Source organism: Melanostigma gelatinosum (assembly GCF_949748355.1).
Source record: "Melanostigma gelatinosum genome assembly, chromosome: 8".
NCBI lineage: Eukaryota > Metazoa > Chordata > Actinopteri > Perciformes > Zoarcidae > Melanostigma > Melanostigma gelatinosum.
Window position 1 is genome coordinate 18,687,664 of NC_136641.1, and position 22,289 is coordinate 18,709,952.

At 43.8% G+C, this 22,289-nt stretch overlaps 1 protein-coding gene across 2 annotated transcripts; it reads left to right on the forward strand.

The window, feature by feature from the left end:
* The first annotated feature begins 65 nt into the window (after positions 1 to 65).
* Positions 66 to 20,911, forward strand: fam120c (family with sequence similarity 120 member C). Of its 2 annotated transcripts, none has more exons than XM_079273606.1 (17): positions 66 to 1,605; positions 3,292 to 3,538; positions 3,714 to 3,796; positions 4,159 to 4,287; positions 6,062 to 6,164; positions 6,289 to 6,353; positions 6,702 to 6,976; positions 8,331 to 8,493; positions 8,590 to 8,673; positions 8,807 to 8,978; positions 9,782 to 10,031; positions 11,094 to 11,208; positions 11,605 to 11,814; positions 13,106 to 13,340; positions 13,605 to 13,740; positions 14,445 to 14,508; positions 15,078 to 20,911. In XM_079273606.1, exons 1-17 carry the CDS (start codon positions 1,087 to 1,089, stop codon positions 15,348 to 15,350), a joined length of 3,123 nt encoding a protein of 1,040 aa, XP_079129732.1. In that variant the 5' UTR covers positions 66 to 1,086; the 3' UTR covers positions 15,351 to 20,911. The 2 variants fall into 2 exon arrangements, with proteins under 2 accessions (XP_079129732.1, XP_079129733.1); XM_079273607.1 differs by having other exon boundaries at positions 6,783 to 6,976.
* Positions 20,912 to 22,289: the final 1,378 nt, after the last annotated feature.

Consider the following 22,289-nt stretch of genomic DNA (forward strand, 5'->3'; position numbering starts at 1 on the left):
GCGCCTCCTCCCTCCACTCTCTCCGCCTTCCCTCCCACTCCACTGGGCCGCGAGGAAGTCGCAAGATGGCTGATGTCGCTTGGAAGTAATGTTCCCCTCTGCAACATGAAGCCGTGAGTGTGGAAGAAAGCGAGGGAGGCACCATCGGGCTTTTATTTTTATTTTATTTTAGTTACTTTTCTTTTATTTCGTCAAACATCCATCTCATTCCGCGTCGTGTCCGCCCCGGACTTGTCTTCGGGAGTTGACGAGTCAAATCACGCCGGGGACCCTGCCAGCAGCTAACGGCTAACTACACAGTTAGCAAATGTTAGTACAGCTAGCCAGTCAGCCGAGGACGTAGCTTGTTAGTTTGTTTTAATTGATATTCGGAAAACCCGCGAGCCAGCGTGCTACCAGTACAAATGTGCGGAAATTTGCCTGAGATAGTGCAGAATAAATGTCAAATATCTTAGCTGTCACAGTAAAAAATAACAATTTTGCAAGCTGCGCGGTTCAACATCATGTCCGCGAACTGGCCATCCAGCCTGTGGATTGCTAACGTTAACTAATGCGCAGTACTGCATCTGTTTCATGTGCACAAATCAGCAGGATAATTATTTTATTGGCATTTTTCATTCAAATCCAACCACCTTGCTACATTTCCGTTATTTGCTGCCAACTACCTGTTTGAAGCTGGTTATGTTAAAGCCAAATTATGGGAGCAGGAAATGTGTTCAACTTTTTCTGGCTGTAGGTAGCTACACTGGCCTTGCTGGCATCTCACCAAAAATCCACCGGGATGGACACTAAACGGAGCACCCACGCACAAAACTGAGAAACTGTCATTTATATATATCACGGGATAAGTAGAATACCGATTGCTGTCACACGTGTACACACGTGCACGGTGGCTCATTTCACTAGTCTGGGTGACAGTTTTGTAGGGTTAACTAAAGTACAGTTAGTCACTACATCGGAGACCAGTTAGCTCGCCTAAAGTGCAGAGCTAGCTCCGGTCTCGCCCCACATCACATTACAAACACGGCGTACAGAACGTATTCAGAGCCCGCTCCCAGCCAGACACACAGGCTCAACAACACAGTCATGGGAGTGCAGGGTTTTCAAGAGTATTTAGAGAAGCGGTGTCCCGGGGCCGCGGTCCCAGTGGACCTCCTGAAGCTTGCCCGTACCGCGGCTCGCCAGCCCCCTCACCACCACCATCTACACCACCACCACCCACATCACCCCGGGCCCATGCCTCCCCCGCCCCCGCCTGCCAGGATCCTAATCGACGCTGACTCCGGCCTGCAACGCCTCTACGGCGGCTACCAGACGGACTGGGTGTGCGGGGGCGAGTGGAACGCCATGCTGGGCTACCTGGCCGCCCTGTCGCAGGCCTGCCTGTACCAGGGTGGCCTGGAGCTGGTCGTGGTTTTCAACGGCACACTGGGAAAGGAGCGCTGGCCCGAGTGGGCGCGGCGAGCTCAGGGCCAGCGACAGACGGCGCAGCTGATAGTGAACCACGTCGGCAGCAAGGCCACCCCGCCTCCCCGGGCATGGTTCCTGCCCCCGGCCTGCCTCAGCCACTGCGTCCGCCTCGCGATGTTCCGCTTCCGAGTGCGGGTGAGCAATATGTGTGAATTATGACTGTTTTGAGTATTGTGGTCGTATGGCGTTCTGTTCATTTAACACTTGCCCTTTTCTTGTTGCACGCCCATTTAGCAGCTTACATCACCCAGCGCCCTTTTTAACTCCTTCCAGTTGGGGAGCAAGTGCAACTACTGGCCCTCACCACTGAAATGAGTCGATCTGTAATTGTGTTTAATATTATACATGCAAATCAAACGGACTGCTGTGCCTGTAGTTGGCCTGCTTTGCTCTCGTGTGTCTATGGCTTGGTCTACTGGGTGGAGGAAAGTGTCCAGTGCATATATGAAGCAGCAGCTATTGGCTAAACCAGTATGTACATTGGTGCAACATGACCTAGTCTGGCTAGCCCATGTTACATAACATGAACTCATTGAACCTTTCATACGTTGTTGGAGAACTGCTGAGTGGTGATAGACTGTAGGTCCCCATTGCCTGTCAGCAGTACATTTGTAATGATTTATTTTGTGCATTTCAGATAGATGGTGATTGAGAATATTACGGAAATATTTTTTACACATTAAACCTATTTGCACAATAGTATTTGCTTAGGTGTACAATTATAGTAGGTGGGTGTGCTATATTCTCCTTACTCAACTAATATAGGGAAAATAATATCTTAACATGTTTTTGAAAAAGTAAAAGTGACTGATAAAGTTATGTTCAAGTCCTGCCATAAACTCATCAGAACCCCTGATTGCCTTTCATGGTTCCCTACCTTTATCTTTACCTAGCTGTCTCCTTGCTTGTGAGCTACCTTCCCATCTGCTTATATGGTAGCATTAAGAAACGCTGCCCTAGTGTATCAAGAGAAGATGGAGTAGAAAATCCCACCCACATTACAGTAGAATACATTCTGATGATCCTTGTGTGACTACAGCATCATTACTCACAGTTCCCATGTGTACTTATTGTTTTTTTTCCTGCCTGTGTCCTGAGAAATGGTCCTATTTCTGCAACTTTTGAGTATCTCACCTCTGCCTGAATTAAACATTTACTCTAGTCACTGCTGTTCCTCTCTGTGCAGCTTTCTTGTCCTCAGCTTTACATGTACTGCATGAATGTCTAGTCTGTCTATTTGGAATTATTGCACATCTGGTTGTTAACACTGGTTGTTAGTTTTAGTTATTGGTGAGTGACACAATAAATATGAATACATTTGAACAAGTCGTGAAACAGTTTCCTCATAATCAACCGTGCCACCACTGCCCCATATTGCATTCCTTTGAAGACAGAGATTTGATTATCAGCTCATGAAATAGATTTTTAACTGAGTAACTTGAGTGTAATTATTTTGTTTTCACACTGATTAACACAGAAGTTCTCCTGCTTGCTCTGTCTGGCGTAACCATGCACCTCACCCACCCATTGGGTTCTGCACGAGTGTGCTCTTAAGCCATGATGTCGCCTGAGGTCCAGGTATCGGCATCATCACCAGTGATTTGGAACTGATTGATGCAGCACAGATTTTCCACAGATGTGTTTTTGCGAGGGCTGTGGAGGTTTAGTATTGTGATTGTATACAAAGTGTCAGCTCAACTGTCTGTGACCTCTATCTTCATAGATAGATTCCCGGAAAGGTATAAACTGTTTCAAACTCCGTTGAGAGTTAGTTTTTCTATGACTCAGCAGATACTCAGTTTGTCCCCTCTGCATCCACAGGTTGTACAGACTTTGGAGGACCACCACCAGGAAGTGCTGTCTCTCTACAGGGACTTTGGATTCGCCGGCCTGATTGCTCAGGATTCTGAGTTTGCCCTGTGCAACGTACCCGCCTACTTCTCATCGCACGCGCTCAAACTGAGCTGGAACGGCAAGAACCTGACCACACACCAATACCTGCTGTCTGAGGCCGCCAGGCAGCTCGGGCTGAAGACACAGCACCTGCCCTGCTTCGCTGCTCTGCTGGGTAAGGAGCGTACACACACACACACACACACACACACGAATACACCAAATCAAACACGTATCCCACATTTCTCTCACTGAAACACACACACCTACTTGTAAGCTGTTTTTTTGGCGCCCATCGTTGTCCATGTTCATTTACACAGCAAACATTTGAAAGAGTTTCTGTCTCCCAGGAAATCATATTCTGCCTGATGAGGACCTGGCTGCCTTCCACTGGAGTCTGCTGGGACCAGAACACCCACTAGCGTCTCTCAAGGTATCGTATTGTTATCAAGTCCAAAGACCTCTGCTAACCTCAGCTTAAGCTGTGCGAATATTGGCTCCAAGAATCATGCAGTACTGTATATTTAGTAAAATAGTGGCATGAGGTTTGGGAACATAATGCTTTTCCATCAATAGAAGGCTTTTATTGTGAAACGTGCATCCTCAAATCATGAAATTGATAGAAATATTTTGAATACATGATTAAGTTATTGGAATAAAATGTAGTTCATTTATCAGGAGAAATAATGTCCCAATAATTTCACACCAGAATAAAAGAGATATTGATATTTTTTTGACCATCATATGCCAACCAGGTATATGTGGATTAAAACCTTTGCGCTGTTCCTGTCTTAGGTGCGAGCTCACCAGTTGGTGCTGCCGCCCTGCGAGGTGGTGATCAAGGCCGTCTCAGAGTACGTCTCCTCCATCAAAGACCTGGGAAACCTGGACGCCATCGCCAGAGATGTCTTCAAACAGTCACAGGTAGGCGGTGTGCCCCTTTGTCTGTGATAATTACTGATTAGTTTCTGCTAACCTCTTTATTGGTCTTAATTTGAATTGATTGAAATAGATTTACATCTTTTCATTTCTGAGCGTACATTCCGGACTGCTGCTGATGGTTAAATAGGTCATCACTGTTGACACAAGACCCTGAGTCAGCATCTGCACTTCCTCCCACATCAGTGTTAACCATAGCATTGTGCTACACTTCATTACACTTCATATACATCCATGTGCTTCACAGGATTATGTAGTTTCAGTTCACCAGAGCTGTATTGTTGCTCTCCAGTATGTTTATGATTGAGCAAGTAGGGTTCAGTAGCAGTTTATCCAATCCTCATCCCGGTTGAATCTGGCTAAAACTTTACTTGATGTAGCAATTAGTTGATTCATCTATCAACAGAAAATGAATAAACAATTTAGATAATTGAATTGAATCGTCAAATCAAAAAATGTAGTGGTTCCAGCATCTCTAAAGTGAATATCTGATGCTTTTCTTTGTCACATACGACAGGAACCTGAAAATCCTTCTGGGTTTTGGACTGCTGGTTTGAAAAAACAAGCAATTTAAAGACGACGTCAGAATATTAATTCCACTTTATCTTTTAGCCAACGTCAGCTAAATGAATCTACCGTGTTGCACATACCTTAAAACTGGTTGTACTAAAAAAACTAAAGCCGCCCCTAAATGAATATGGACCGTTCAGTCTAAATGTATTGTTAGTTTAAATCATTCAAAGGGACCTTTTAACAAAAAGAAAACCGCAAAAGTTTTTTTAAATTTTTTGTTAATGAATTTCTGATTTATTCAAAACAATGTTTTTATTTATGAAAGTAATGGCCCGCGAATCCGCCAGCAAAAAAAAGGTTACATTTTCTTTCTTTTTTTTCCTTTTTTTAAAGTTAGACTAATAATAATAAAAATATCCCTATTGTCGAAATTATGAGATAGAAAGTCGAAGTTATTCGATAGAAAGTCATAACTATGATAGAAAGTCATAATTCTGAGATAGAAATTCAAAATTATGAGATTGACAGTCAAAATTATGAGATACTTAAACACAGTCATAGAAGCAGCTCTTTGGCTTACTGTACATTTAACATGGAAATGTATTGTGACCACATTGAAGACTACTTTAAACTGTGAATGCAGAGAGTTATCAATATGTTACGAGTAGTTACATTTACAACCGGCCCTTTGCGGGCGACCATGATGCTGATGTGGCCCGGAGTGAAAATGAGTTTGGGACCCCTGATATAAAGGGTGTTTTTCTTTCAAATGTCGTCACATTTACTTTCATCCTCCCCGATCCTCTTATTTTCGGCCCCAGAAGGCAGCCATGTGATCAAAACTACAAATCTACAGCGACTTGATATTCTGTGGTTAAATGTTTAAGCAAAATATTCAAAGTGTAGTGTGCACATTTGAGGTGCACTGCCAGGATGTACAGTGAGTTCAGTAAACAGCTGATTCGCTGAGTTACAGCAGTATGTCCTTCCATAACATTATCAGTCTCAGAAGCCATCTGTTGACCGATTTGTTGGACTTGGACCAAAAATGGATAAGTCTGGTGTTACTCTACGAACTACTAACAAGTGTTATCTGAGCATCCGAAGCCTGATATATCTTCTTCCTCTGCTCCATAGAGCTCCATTGTTGTTCATAGGATCTGTTGACTATAAGAAGGAAATATTGCCGTCCTTATCCTTTAACAACAACTAAGCAATCAACATAATGCTTTCTTTCTTTTTCTAGTCTCGTATGGAGGACAAAGTGGAGCGATTCAAGAAAGCTGTGGAGTATTTCTCAGCTGCCTCCAAACCTCGCTCGCCCAACATGGGGCCTTCCTCTTTCATCTGTGAGTAGTAAAAAAAGTCTAGAGAACAGAACTAATAAACGTTATGTAATCATTTTCGGCTCACTAAATATGTATTTATGAGAAGAAAATATTCATTCGCATCCATGTTTTTTTTTCTGCTTAGTACCTGGGTTTGGATTTGGGGGACCACCTGGCCACATGGGACCTATGCAGCCTGGAAAGAATCAGGTAGATTCCTCAGCCTGGTGATCCTTTGTTCCTCTTTGATGTGTCATTGGTTGTCTGGTCTCTACATGAATCTACATGTAACAGAATGGATTACGCTTTTTTCCCTCTTTGAAATCCCTCTGTGGCATGTGCTCATTTAGGGGGAAAAACTGGCTGAGAGAGACGGAGGGTGCAGCCCTTCCCGTCCCAAATTCTCCCACCAGCCTCGATTAGAAACTTCGGGTTAGATCTGAAATAAAATGGGACAGTAAACGACATCTCCCCCTCCCTTCCCCCCTTTGCTCTGTCTTTTCTCTCTTTTTTTAAAATCCATTTTCCTTTTTTCTGTTCCTCTCCGTCCAATCACAGTTCCCTCCTCCCCCGATGCCGGGGTTAAAGCCACCCTATCAAAATGCTCCATATGGACCTTGCTCCGCCCCTCTGTTCCAGAACCCGCCGCCACCATCCCAAGACTGCAACGATTCAATGGCGGGCAAGATGGGCTTCTCCGATTGGTCGGCTCCATATGATTCCACTCAGGGGGGAAATCGATTACCCAATCATCACACCACCACTCAGTCTGTTCCCTCTCCGTCTCCCTCATCGTCATCGGATGGAGATGAGCCCAACGACAGCAACACAAAGTAAGATACAGAGACGGCAAAGTTAACACTGTTTGGGTTTTATCTCCCTAACTGTGTTCGAGTGAAAAGGGGGATTGTGGGATTTTAGGTGGAGCAAAGCATTTTACAGAACACATGTTTTGACTAATCACAAGGAGAGTTTAGCTTTCATGTTATGTGGAAAAAAGTAGAGAAAGTGCTCACTGACAGGCTCGTAATTAAAGATTTGTGGCTCATTAGGCAAGTTATTTATTTACGTCCAGAAGGCCTTTTTTAAACTCTGTATTTCTGCACAGCTGCAGATACAGATTAGGCTTCACACATATTATAAGTATTATACTATCTATAGAATAAGACTCCAGTGGTGGCTGCGTAGGATTGTTTACGACTCGTGTGAACAATTTATTTCATCGATTAATCAATCATCGGAAAATTGATCTGCAACTATTTCAGTAATTCTGGTTTCTTTTGTCCTCCATATGTGTAAACTGAATGTTTTGGACCAAACAAGTCACCCTTGACTTCAGGACAGACATTTTTCACCATTTTCATACCATTTGTTTTCGATTCATGGATTATTGAGAAGATAATCACATAAATCAATATAGAAAATAATCTTTAGTTGCAGCCTTAGTGTTGCCTAATTGAGAGCACTATAATAAGTATATATCTTCTAATTTCTTCAGTTTCTTAAACCAGGAAACACTGAATGGGTACCATATATGTTTCTGCTGAGCTTCTTCTAATGTCAGATGAGTCTATAGGAGTTCAATGCGAAGGGAAGAATGACGTTAAAAAAAACATCCCTTCGTCGTGCGCCCTGTGTCTCCAAAGAACATAAACATACACATCAGAACCATTAAAGTGCTTTATATACTTCTGCCACTCGCTGGAATTTGATTTCCTCTCGTGGGTCCTGATGATGCAGAATGACGATCGCCAAAACTGTCAAATCAACGAGTTAGCTGTCAGTCTGTATAGCTTAATGTTAACTCCTCTTGAACAGGAACCAGACCAGAACTGAAATGCAACAAGATAAAAAATGTTCCCCCTTGGATTAAATAAAATTAACCAAACTACAGCTGTGAAAGCACCCTTATTACAGCTACTGAGAGGACAATGGGGGAGCAGGGCGTCCCATGATTTTTAAGTTTTCAGTGTTCAATTTCTGAGAGCCTTATGCTGCTGCCAATTTCCTTTTGCTGCAATAGCAAATATTGAAACAAAGTGAGCAATGAACACAAATGTGTTTCATCAGCTCAAAATGTTTTTGAGGAACTGCTTCCTCAGCAGAAATGGTGATATTGCATAAACACACACACACGATTGAATGCCAGGCCACTTTGATGAAACACTCATAAACCCTTTCTGTCAGCCATTTGACGGACAAGCCCTCTCGGTGGGAGGATCCTGCTGGAAGGGTGGGCTCAGTCCCTGGAGACGGTTCACAAGGCAACGGGAGCGGATCACACATTCCGTCACTGCTGTCTATGGCGACACGCAGTCACATGGACATAACCACGCCCCCTCTGCCTCAGGTGTGTGTCCATGAGAGATTGAAAAAAACACATTTTCAAACTAAATGTTTGTGTTAAAAAGTCACCATGTTTCCTGTTTTTCCCCCCTGATATCAGGTCAGTGCTGAGGTTCTTCGAGTAGCTGAGCACAGACACCGAAGAGGACTAATGTACCCCCAGATTTACCACATTTTGACCAAGGTAAACTGCTTTTCTCACTTATCTTTTACAAGGCCCCTAAGTCATCATCAAATAGAGATGGAGATAATGTACCAACGTAGTCAGAGCTACCCTGTAATCTCTATGTCCTTCCTTCGCCCGCTGCACCCGGCAGGGAGAGATGAAGATGCCAGTGTGCATAGAGGACGAGTGTAACGCTGAGCTGCCTCCTGCCTCTCTGCTCTTCCGTGCTGGCAGACAGTATGCCTACGGCGTCCTCTTCAGTCTGGCTGAAACTCACCGCCGCCTGGAGAGGCTCGCTCTCCGCAAGAGGGCTCCCCTGGAAGGTAGGTCCTTAAGAGTACCGGTAGATAGAGGAGAGCAACAAGGAGGACAGATTGTGGTTGTTGTTTTTTCTGTATATATTCACATTTATTGAGTGGTGGAAAGTATCCCAAGTGCATTGGCTCAATCACTGATTGATTTAAAATGAATGTGCTTAGAGTTGATCTGTCTGCAGCTGGTCGCTGGATGTAAGTTCTCTCTTAAGTTAGGCTACAAAGCCACACTAAACAATACTTTTTCACTTTCTGTGGCCAGTCAGGGAAAGCACTATTCTTAATGCAGTTTAGTGAAGACATTATCCAGCCTCAACGGGCCATTTGAGGCTCCAATTTTTGGCTTCATAAAATGGGGGGAAAAAAGAGGTCAGATTGTTTATGGTTGTTTAGCTTTAAAAGGCAGCTCATTATTCGCTTCAGTTGTTACATGTAACGTTGTGGTAAGGCGCACTTCCAAGAATCGTACAATGTCTGACCAAAAAACCAAAGCAGTCGAAAATATCTGCTGAAAGAAAGGTCAGTTCTTTTCCATGGGAATTAAACCCCGACTTCAGGACATCGATCGCCAATATTAGAGAGACACACTGAACCCTTTCCTGCTCTCTCCCCGTTAGCAGCTTTGGAGGAGTTCTATGCGACATGATTATAATAATATCGCAACTCTTAACATATCAGTCTGCTCCAAAGCCCGGCACTGAAACACCTGTATCACTGTATCTAATTGATTGTGTCATTACATTGGTTGCATCAGTTTTTTAAAAGTAAACCCCGTACATTTTTAACACACTTGTCTTGCTTCTGCGTTACAGTTCCTCCAGTAATAGTCAAAGAGTGGAGCAGCGGTAAAGCCAAGTCGGCCCTGACTCCGGAGCTGGTCCCGGCCCTGTGTTTCCGGGAGTGGACCTGCCCCAACCTGCGGCGGCTGTGGTTGGGTCGTGCCAGTGAGGATCGCTCCAGGAGAACCAGGGCTTTCCTGGCCTGCCTACGCTCCGACTGCCCAGCCCTCCTCAACCCAGCACAGGTCCCACAGCATCTGCTGCTCATGTGCTGTGTGCTCAGGTATGATGGTGCTCTACACCGCTGCTGGTTGTAGTCACCTAAACTGTGTGTTGTCCTTAATACGGTATGAGCTTTGCAGGAACACCTGAGTGAGAATAAAACACTGGCTTTGTATACTTTTTGAACATTTGTGCTCAGTTCTTTTCACCGTGCACTACAGCTGAAGTTATCAGTCAATTAATCTGTCTGCAGTAATTTGAACTACCTATTTTTGATCGACTAACGGCCCATTTTTAATTCAAAGTTGTATATATATATTTGTATATAAGTTGTATATATTGGGAATTTCTGATCTTCCACTTGGTAAAAAAGAAACTTAAAGCTACACGGCTTGTGTTTTCCACACATTTTTGACGCAACATGTGAACGTTCCCCATTAGTGGATTGACAGTAAATGACAATATGAGTGATATCAGTGGTGAACGTTCTCGTTGTCCATAATTTTGACGGACAGGGTTGTAAGAATTCCGTCAATCTATTATTACCCTTCACTTTAATATTTTTAGGAGAAGAGTTTTGAATTTTGGAAATGATTATATCTATCTTGTAATGTAATTTGAGTTTTGGTTGTGGCAGCGGTTTGCTGCCACACGGGAGACTAGATTTACTAGACTCTGAATGTGGGATTACCCGATCCTGCAAGCACTGCTTCACCGGGAGGAAATCCCGCAGCATGCGCTCAGTCTGCGGCAGCTGCACGGCGCTGTGACCCATAGTCACAGAACTCAACGCGACCTCTGTGTGATTTTGATGCAAACTCAGCAATACTTCATACATACTACGCTTCTTAGAGTACATTGTGCATCTTCACTGCAGAGATCTTCATCTAAACTGTTCTGCTTGCTTGTCATGAGTGATGTGGACATATTTAATATTGCGCTGATCAGTCTTACCATTGGAATATGGACTGTTGTGTTATGTCATTGGGCACAATTCTAAATGAAAGCCATGTAAGGTTATTGCTGCATACAGAGTGCTAATCCTATCAATGTAACTGTAGACAGGTACACTGTAGCTCTGTGCTCCTGCTCTAAAGTTAGTGTTGCTTTCCTTCTCTTTCAGGTATATGATGCAGTGGCCTGGAGGAAGGATCCTCCAGAGACATGAGCTCGATGCCTTTCTGGCTCAGGCTGTTTCCAGCCAACTCTATGAACCCGACCAGCTACAGGAGCTCAAGGTGAGACCCCACTCCTCACTTCCTCATTGTTGGGACAATCAGTGTTTGGGTTTCTGCACACAAGTATTGCACAATTCATTTTTATTACTAGTTTTCTTATTTTTCGGGGCTCTTGATCGGGTCCCTTTTGTGTCGGGCACTTTGAGTTGCACAGACTTTAGTTGCACAAGACTAATGCATCCTCAAACCCGGTGCCAGCACAGCTGCTGAAAGATACGAATCTTCCTGCACCGCTAAAGATGAATTTAAGTGATATTGGTGTTACAAGCTACATCTCCTGTGTTCAATACCTCATGATTCACATGAACACTTATTCCATCTTTTCTACGACTCGTATCTGTGAACTGCCTCCAGTTTAAAAATGTTCACATTTTTCATTTGTATATTTGCCGTTAGGTGGAGAAGGTGGATTCCCGCGGCGTGCAGCTGGCGTCTCTTTTCATGGCCGGCGTGGACACGGCGCTGTTCGTCAACGACGTGTGCGGTCAGCCGCTGCCATGGGAACACTGCTGCCCCTGGGGCTTCTTTGATGGCAAACTGTTTCAGAGCAAACTGTCCCGGGCCTCTCGCGACCGGTCCGCCCTGCTAGACATGTGCGAGGGTCAGGTATGTACAGTATGTTATCCTGTGTGATGGATGCGTGTCTTTATAACGAAGTTAGATGTGAATGAAATTTAGTTCATAAAATATCTCAGTGCCTTCCCTGTTTGAGGGCAGTAATGTCCAAATCAAGTCAGTTTGGCCCCGATCCGGGTCCTTTTAGTTTGGGTATCTGCCAGTTCCCAATTGGATTCAAAACGTATACTTGCCTGTCTAGCTATGTATCATACACCGTGTCCTAACTGAATGCAATGCGAGCACGTGTCAGCGACAAAATGTGATTGATGGCACTACGGCACTGTGTATTGGAATGTCTTAACTGGCTGCATGCCGCTTTGAGCTGAACTTTTGTTAGTTTGTGTTCATTCCTGTCTCTCGCTTTGAAAGTGAACGAGGAACGGCTGATTCGTGAAGTCGAAAATATCAGTGGTTCTCAACTTTTTTGCCATGTGACCCCATAAAGTTCCTTTGCTTCCCCTTGTTAAAGGTGACAAAAGTCTTTCCGTTTTGATCTCTAAACTTCTCATATTGTCTGATTTGAATAAATGTTTGATACTCAATGAGGTAAAATAATCCCAAAACTCGCATCGAAGCAAAACTTATAATCAATCAAAATATCAATATGAATGCAGATTTATGGCAAGCCCCTTGAGGGGTCCCAACCTCCACTTCACTACAAAAACCTAAATAAGGAGGCAGCTGGTTGGATCAGCCTTATTAAGGTAAATGTCCATCACTAATAACAGCCTACTTGCTATTGGCTGTGTCATGTAATTTCTAGTAAATATCACAATATCAAACTTGTGTTTTCTAAAAAGTACAAACGTAGGAAGATAGGAAGTATCGCCCATCTTTTAAGTGGTTATATCTCCAGTCTGATCTTGAGCACACAGCTGATATATATGTGGTTTGTTTACATGACGTAATAGAAGTGAACATTTAACAGATTCAGTGTGGAGCGAGAGCGTCCGATAGTCAGACGCTTGCATTCAGATAAGACACAATATCACACACTGAAATAACAACTATAGCCTTATAAAACAGCCTAACTTTTTCCAAATGATTCAAACTATGAAGTGAAATGAATTAAAGTTAACAGCGCTGCAAATATGCCGGTGTGGATAAATCGCTGGAGAGTCGAGTAAAGAAAGGAGTGGCGTTTGATCGGCCATGATGTGGCTCAGGACAATTCTGCCATTCAGTGTCCCCGCTCAGATGTTCCCAGGCTGTGAGATGGATTCACACGAATCACTCTGTAGCTCAAAGGCTCGGTCACAGTTGTCTCTCTGCTCTGCAGGAAGAGCTGGTGTCCAAGGTGGAGAAGATGCGTCAGGCAATCCTCGAGGGCATCAACCTGTCCCGCCCTCCTCCTCCCCCTCCTCTCCCACCTCCTGCCTTCCTTCCCCCTACTATGGTGCCCCCTTTCTACCCCATGCCTCCCCTCTACCCACCTCGCCCCATGGGCATGCCTCATCATCATCACCTGCATCATCCACATCACCCGGCCCAGCACAGACCCAGAGCCTTCCCAGGTACAGAGATGGTTTGTTTCTCTACACTCTAAGCATACTATTAATCAATGTAGACATTCTTACTTTGCCCAAATTTCATACTACACACGTTCGAACAGCTTTTGAGTATGTATTGTGTTCACACTGGAAAAGCAAGTTTACTCAAATTAATCAGTATGAACGCTCAACAAAACGTATGCTGTTGATGTACTCTATTGTTGTACATTGCAATGCATAAAGGAAGGCTCAGTATCGTCACTTGTTTTTTTTGTTTTTTTTGTTCAGGCCTTCAGTCCATCCCCCCTCAGGGAGGGAAACTGGAGATAGCTGGCATGGTGGTTGGCCAGTGGGCTGGGAACAAACCAATCCGTGGAAGAGGAGGGTTCAACATGCAGGTGGTGTCAGTGGGAGCAGGGAGAGGGTGAGTAAGAATGTGTGTTAATGCTTGAGCATAAATGTTTGAGCATAAATGCTTGAACGTGGTGCTAAGTTGGTACCCTGGAAAGCCATTGTTATCCATAACTGTAAGGCTCTGGTCTTGGTCTCAGGACCAAGTTATTTCCTTTGACCGTTCAGAGTTGGTAGAAGTTTGTGTTGGTCAGCCAAAATACTTGCAAAGCTAATAATCAAGTTATTAACTCCATAATGTTGCCAAACGCCGTCCCCTTTTTAAGATAAAACCAGAGATAGTGAGTGCACATTAGATGCACGGATTGCAGTTATATCTGCAGCATCGGGCGTTTAGTGTCATACAAATTATCATTATGATTAACAGCGGATGGGTTGCGGATGATTGAAATAATACATCTATATAAAGTACATGCAACATTAATTACATTCACGAAAATGTAAGCCGAGCAGAGCTGCAGTCCAGAGACACTGTCCACATTTACTCACATTTACTCCTCTGTGAAGCTTATTAACTACAGTTTTGCTGCGTTTACAATTACTGGACGCAGTTTCTTTCAGAGCGTGAATGTGCTTTTTACAAAGTTCTCCAGAGTTGAATAGAAGTGAACTGACCGCATGGATTTACTTTGCTACCAATTCTGTGTGAAGTCTGAACCGCCGGTGGGATGGAGCCCTGGAGCAGACTACTGATATCTTTCTGTTTCTTCATCACAGGAGGGGTAAAGAGATTCCAGCTAAAGTAAGGGCGGTGAAAAAGCCACCTACCAACAGAACACAGGTAGCAGACCTTTATACAAAGCTCTTAAATCTTGTAAATTTTTCAACATGAATAGTGGTCACAGCTATAAATTCCCTCTTTGTCTATCACGTTCACACTTGCCATCTTCCCTTCGGGTGTTATTCTTTTGTGTCTTGTTTTATTACTTAGGTCTAAGGGTTTATCGTCTCGCATACATTGGTTATAAGATGGCAAAGCATCAAGGGGCGCTCAACTAATACATCAACTTGTATCTGTTTGTGAACATGTCCATGTGTCAATAGTGATGAGGGGGTAAGAGTCAGTCCACACAGATTTCCAGGGAAAGGGTAAAACAGATACAGATGCACAAGGGGTCGAGGTCATGCCCGTCCATGTGCTTCATTTTCACATTGGCCTCAATTCAAACTCAGAGGGAGGAGCAGCAGACCCCGACACATGTATCTTAACGTGTACTTCCCATAATTCAAGACTTATCATGTTACACAGATGGAAATAAGGAAAGGTTGTTGAGGATATGCATGAACTGGTATTGTAAATTCTTGCCTCCTGCTGTTCTGTTAAAATTCTGTCCGACTGTCGTCCACCAGACGTCGCCACCCCCCCCATCCAGCAGTCCCCCAAAGCCCTCAGAGGAGGAGGAGGAGGAGGCGGCCTCCACGCCAGAGTTTGCGACCCAGCAGCTGAACGGCAGCTCAGCGGCCTCCGCCATCGGCCAGCCCTTGGATGATCTGGCCCCCCTGGTCCAGCCAATCCCGTGTGCCTTAGCCAGCAGAGACAACCAATCAGACGGGGTGGAGGTGGAGGCCCCCTGTTGCCTTGACGACTGCCCGTCAGACGGAGCGCTACAAAAGGAGGAGTAATGGGATCCTTCACGGGATGCACTGCTCTGAGAGAGTCCTCTGTGTTTGACTGCCTTTCCCTGTTTCTGTAGCCCTGCCTGCTAGCTGTGCACGTGATCACAGGGAGCAGGAGGTGAAGCTCCGCCTCCTGCTCCCTGTGATGAAGCAGTTAGCCGTTACTTCCTTCTTAGTTTTCTCATGTGGTTTTACATTGTTTTATGAAGAGAGGTTTTCTCCATGACTGTAAGCGCCCCACCCCTCGAAATATCCTAAAAGCTTCCCTCCTGCACTCAGAGTAAGATAAACTTGAACTCCCCCCCCCCCCCCCCCATTACAACCCGCCACGAGCCCCCCCTTCCCATCTTAAGTATGGGTATCTGTAAAGGTAAAATGTCTTATTTTGTGTTTTTAATGGTCCCATTGTTTGAATCTCTGCACACAGATGTTAAGCGTGCGTCTACGATGACAGATGTCTTTTCCATTGTCGGCCTGGTTGCCACGGTTGGTAGATCTGTGTTGATGCGGTTTGTTGCCGTCTCGTGTGAGTTTCTCTTACATGGATACAGAGAGGTGTTCAGAGTTTGACTCTGGACAATGTGAGTAAGATTTTAACAAAGTGAGTACCATTCTTCTGTGCAGTTACCCCCCCCCCCCCCCCCCATACTCTAGCAGCACTGCTAATCACACAATGTTGGTGTATTTACGAGCAACATACCCCTGTATTGATTGATTGGTTATTTATCACAGGAGCACTTCTGCACATGGTATTAGCGTGCTATCTTATTTTAACCCCTGTAGCATAGCCTAGTGCTTAGCACTCAGAGACCCCATGACTTTATGCACCTTAAGCCCGAAAGTATGTAAGATATAACCCCGCTCCTCCAAAAGAAAGTGCATTCTTATATTTTCTTCCCACCCACCCCCCCCCCCCCCCCTTTGTTCCTTTCTTCCAACGCTTTGATTGTATGACCCCAACAGAAGCACTTAATGTTGTATTTACATATAATGAATTTGAACAGGCCCCTATATACAGATGAATTGACAGTCTAAGTAAATCATTATGACATGTAGAACTACATTTAAAAGGTAGAGATCTATTTGAGAGACGTCAGAATGTGAACGGAGTGGTTTCAGACAAAGAAGCACTTTGTTTTAAAAAATGTTAAACCACACTGGACCGTCTTCTACCAGGCGATAAAGAAATGAAAACGAAAAAACTCCTGAATCACCTTCTGGAGTTAAGGCCAAAAAAAGAAAATAGTGATACTGCCCAGAAAAAGATGGAAATTAATGCGTGAGGGTTTGGGTAACTACTGCCAGTCAGAGTTCCCTCAGACTGACCTCACGCGTTCATTCATGACCTTTTGCAATGGAGATGAAAGGACCCCTGATTCTCCACATCAAGGATTCCTGGAAATCTTTTCAGATTTCTAAAGTTATTTCCAAAGTGTATTTAAAAAAAGGCTAGCCCATTGAGGCAGCCGGTGATATAAAAGGGGGTTTGGCGACTACGCCTCAAAGATCCCCCCCCCACCCCACCCTCTGGTGGTGGTTGAGTAACGGTTGTCATGTTGATAGCCCAACACCACGAGCTGTTGCCCCGCAGAGCTCTGGTGTGTCACTTTAGACCAGCAGGAAGCACTTCCCTGCCCTGAAGTACCTCCGCCGAACGAGGGCGGAGGCTTTACAGGTCGGATCACATGTCACATGACGGGAGAGAGGGAGGCCTCACGGCGGACTTAAGTGTGCCGCACACAATCTGAGACTTCTAAGATAATGAATTGTTTTATTAGAGCACTTATGTTTGCAGAGAATGAGACATGTCCCCCAATAGTAGGTTTCATCTGACTACGGAAATACAACTTACCAATAGCCGGTAGCACGACTGCAGATGTAAAAGCAGTCGACCGACAGATACTGCCCGAGAGATGCTGGCCACGAACATTGTAATCTCTAAACTTCCTGAGAGAGAAATGAGCTCACCGTGTTAAACAGAAACAAAGGCAAGTCAACAAAGAAGCACCTTATTTTCTTACTATGTTGATGACTTGTGCTCGATCGTGTGCAACAAAAATTGACATGGCAAAAAGAAAAGCTCTTATGAAATGCTGTTTTGAAGGAAGAAACCCTGACTATATAAATATATATATGTAAGTGTTGGTGTAGTCGCGTCAGACATCCCCTCAATTCTGAACTCAACCATGACCGTTGACCCAGCCTTGAGCGTAGGCCTACGCTCATCATCACAGGGCCGCGCCGCTGTCTCTTACACCAAATGAAACCAGAGGTCTGGACTGACTTTATAGCCGTTCTTGGTAGGGATTAAGCACACAAGTGCTGTAGGTGTTTGTAGGTTAAGAGTAGGTAACAGCGCCGGGCTTAACACAGGACCGTAATACACAGACACGAAGACTAGGCTCGAGAATATAGCTCCACTGGCCGAAATACTAAGTCTAGAATTACTAGGAGTCATATACTTAACTGCTTTCAACTTTTGACATTAGTACAAATATGTGTATTGCAACAGTACATTGTTAGAAGATGTCTTTTCTGTGGCGAGCCAGAGTGTGATCTGGTATACGATACCCTCTCTCGATTCGCTCGCCAGATAACTTTTACAAAAACACACACACACACACACACACACGACAAACAGGTATTCAGTTGCATTTGTTACCACCAGCATTCTCTCTGCTTTTGTGCTGAAGTGATTTTGTGCAGTTTCAGTTCCCAGTGGAGTGATCGTCAGTTCATCGGAGATCGTTTTTGGTAACACATTCTACTGATCCCCCAAAGACGACAAATCCCACATTTTCAAGTTTGCATGGATTTAAAATACATGTTGCCAGGTAGGCACAGCAACAACCATCTACACACAGCACTCACACAAGACATTAACACACACGGATACATAGATGTTAAACCCTGAGTTACAGTATGGGGGAAAAAAGTCAACACAATACATGATGTAGTGTCCCTCTCTTGTCCTTGTCTGTTTTAGTTTGATAGATATTTAATCAGTGATTTTATGCTTGTTATCCTACCCCCCTGCTATGACACTTTTTCTCTGCCCTTCCTCCCCCCCAAATGTTCATTCACTTCTCTCAGCTCCCTAATCTTCCTCATCGAGTACATGCATCCACTTACACACACACACTCACCACACCCACTGATTTCCATTAAAAGCAGTCACATACACGTATATTTGACACACAGGTTAACCCCCCCGTCACTTCCTGTATTTCAGTTCTTCTCTTTCACTCTTATCACCTCCCTCTCTGCCTCTCCTTTTAGCCCTTTTAGGAAGGTTTCTATTGGCCGTTTTTCTCTTTGGGCTGCCCCGCCCCTTAATCAACCCAACTAACAGTAAAGGTTATATTAACGTTGATAATCAGTTTCTGTATGTATCTAGCCAGAGTGGAAAAAAAAAATCTGAAAAAAAAATCAAAACGGTTTTATTCAATTGTGCAAATGTGTTTTTCTTACTATTTTTAATGTTATTACATCTTCTAATCTAATCCTTCTACCATTGCTTCAGTTAGTACTGAAATACGCTTAGCCAACCTAGAGATTTGAACTGTAATGATTGCGATTTTCCTTACCTGTATTTTATATGGCATCTTTAGACCACCATTTATTACGTACGTAAGTAAATATTGCCCATTTTTTCGAAATGAAAATTGTCGTCTGCACTATGTTATGATTTTCATAATATCCCTGATAACAATTTCATGGTCGACTAATCAATCTCAGCTGAACTCTGCACCCTTGCACAAAGCAGCAAAATATCTCTTGTAAACACCTGAGAACCAAAGTACACCTAGCATCCCCCGATAAAGCCCCCTCCCCCACTCCGACATCGCCGGTTTGCCCCCAGAGTAACAAGTTTTCTGATGAGTATGATTATATATATCAAATGACATTGCAGCACGTATGATTTATCTGACATTGAGGTAGCTGTTTTTTTAAGTGGGGAGACAGACAGACAGGGAAAGAAGGAAGTGTGTATGTGTTGACTGTGAGTGAGCGAGTCGGCAGATTTGGACATGTGACCAAGTGTTGAGGCATTGTTGGTAAATTCCCCGGCTCCTGCTCACACTCGGTCGCATCTTCTTCCATTGACTGAATTCAGGCTGCGTGAACTACTGCACACGCTCAGATCGACACTAATACACAGGAAGGAACAACACTCGACAAATATGCTTTCTGTCACGCTGGGGTTTTGGCGCCCTCTTTTGCGTTTTTTTTTTTTTAACATGTAATTGTTGTGCTCTCTCAAACTTGCCTTCTAATGCCCCAGACTCGGATCGACAGAGCAACTCATTGCTGTACTAAGCTTCTTCATACGTGGGCACGGAGGCTGCTGAAAGTGGATGAATTCTCCTCAAAACACAAATCTGAGATGACTTGGTGTCCTGATAGATGTCATAGTGCAAGCAAGAAATAATTCACCTGTATGAGGATGAAGCAACTAGTCTACGAATAGATTACAACTTAACTTAACTTCCAGCTTTTCTTTAAGATCTGAAACGATTCATCAATTAACCAATTAGTCGATTGACCAAAAACAAACTGAGAAAATCAAAAACATGGCTTATGGAAATTGTGACATTTTCTAGACTATACTGAGTTTGTTAATTGGGAAAATAATCGTTGCAGCCTTAAAACACTCAACAGATTACAATCCATCGCTTTGAGCTTTCTTTTATGATCCATAAAAAAAATGTATTTCCAGTTTCTTGTCTGAATCTCAGCTGATGTGTCTTGAGGAAAATCCACCTTCTCTGACTGATGATGAAATGATACGAGTTATGATAGAAGCATCCTGCCTCGCTTCCTATCAAATGGGAGCGCCTCTGAAGAGCTCGACAATGTTAAAGAGAACCAAAAGTCCCAGAATAGAAATGTACTATGTTGTATTGTGGAAGTCAAACAGTATTATTGTCTGTCATACAGAATGTGGAAAGGAGTCAGCCGTTGTGTTGTATCTGTTCTGATATATTTGCAGGATTCTCACAGCATTTTGTTCAGTTTGAGTAAAAGTCCCTGATCTGTCAAGTCTCTCTCTACACTGCCACCCGCCAACCTCAACAGCCCCCCAAACTCCAGTATAATCCCACCCCCTCCCAACCCTCCAATGGCTGAGTCCCAGTAAGGGGCTCAAGTTGATCAGTATGGGCTGTTGTCATGTTGGTCAACTGTGCCCTCAGCCACGAGTGTACCGATGCATGTACTTCAGTACCCAGGGCCACCCAAAACTACCTGTGCAGCAAAAAGGGTTCAAATTGATCCACAATACTATTGTTGTAGAAATAGTATCATCATTATTGCTTTTATAATTATAGTTGGTATAATTTGTCATCATTGTTAGCATTATGGAAGCACCGGACAGTTTGTGGAAAGACAAGAGAAGCAAAAAATGAAAGCTTTTTTTTTAAATTTGTCTGGCTGTTGGTGGTCTGATCTCACAGAGGGAGGGGAGGAATGGTTCAGAAAGAGACAAAGATGACAGTCATGTTTGTACTGGTTGGGAAATGACTTACAGTGCTGAAATAAAATTTATTCTTTTAGTAAAAAAAGTATTTCTTGTGTCCGGTGTCTTGATTTTTTTAAACTTACTTTGGCTTTGATTTAGAATGATTAGTCACCAGTATGATCACTAAGATTATAAAAGCAAAGACTATATAAGACAAAGATTATTTGAAATGAGCTGAACACCAAATTGTGATTTTAATACCAGTGGAGGCAGATAATTCATATCCTTTACATAACTGAAAATACAAGTAAAAGTATGTAAGTATATTCTCAGCAAAATGTACTTAAATTATAGCAAGTATTGGTTGTGCAGTGAAGTGTTCCCTGTGCTCTTATGTTTCAAGATTAATAATGTTGCATATTTGTTGAATTTTACTGTTGTAATTTTAACTCGTGCATGCTAGGGGGTATTTTAATTTACATCAATGCATATTCTGTGACAATCATGTTTACAGCGTCGCTATCCTGAGAACCACGTATAAAAAGTAAACTTTTCATGTTTCAGCTATTACCTAATTAAGTCCTGCATTAAAAATATCACCAAATATACTTGAGATATGGTCTGTGTGGCTCATTGTGGGTCTTTGGGGCAGTTGGCACTTGAAGTCTCGTTCTGTGCGCTCCCCTGCGCCTTTATAGCCCATAAATCTCGCGATATTTAGGCATGCCAGCAGGAACCACTGAAAGATCTCGCTCCACTGGGAAAGATGGCTGGTGGGTGATACACAGAATCTCCTGGGCTCACATGAAGGCTTGAGGTGAACCCATGGGTGACCTGCTCCCAAACAGACGACTAGCAAGAGTTAGGGTAAAGTACTCTGTGAGAAAATGTTGGCCGGAATCACTGACGTTTGGCCGAACTGTTGGTAGTATATTTGTATGGCTCAATTAAATCAGCGTCCATGATGAAAAAAATGCTATTGCTGTGTAACGTTACTTATGTTACTATTTGTATTCTTTAAAGGTCACCATCCAGCTTCCTACTCATCGCTAACACCCACTTCTTAACATAGCAGCTTTAGTCCTCCATACATTCAGGTTGCTAGTTAGTTCCACACGGCCCCCTTAGAGTCTAGGTTCGCCACTGACACGAGCGTGACGTAGCGAGGCCTCGTTTGGGGTTGGTCACGTGATTTATTTTTTTGGCGTGGTGAAGCGAGGCATCGAAACATCTCGCTGCGATACTTCTGCTAGGAAAGGTCGACACTTAGTGTACGAGTATCCGCTGCATCAAGCGGAACATCACCAACCATTACTGGTACAGATGAACCACTTGGGAGCCGCGCGCAACAGACGGATGTGACAGCAGGACTGAGAGGTCGAGAACCGCCAATTCCAGCTCGCTGTCAGCTAGCTTGCGAACACAATTGGGCTAGCTAGCTCACTTCAAAGGCTGGTGCTGCAGTTAAAAGCCAAAATGAAATA

Coding starts and splice junctions, on each gene's coding strand:
- fam120c (XM_079273606.1), top strand. CDS start 1,087: ATGGGAGTGCAGGGTTTTCAAGAGTATTTAGAGAAGCGGTGTCCCGGG. Junction 6,354..6,701: donor TGCAGCCTGGAAAGAATCAG/GTAGATTCCTCA, acceptor GTCCAATCACAG/TTCCCTCCTCCCCCGATGCC. Junction 11,209..11,604: donor ACCAGCTACAGGAGCTCAAG/GTGAGACCCCAC, acceptor ATTTGCCGTTAG/GTGGAGAAGGTGGATTCCCG.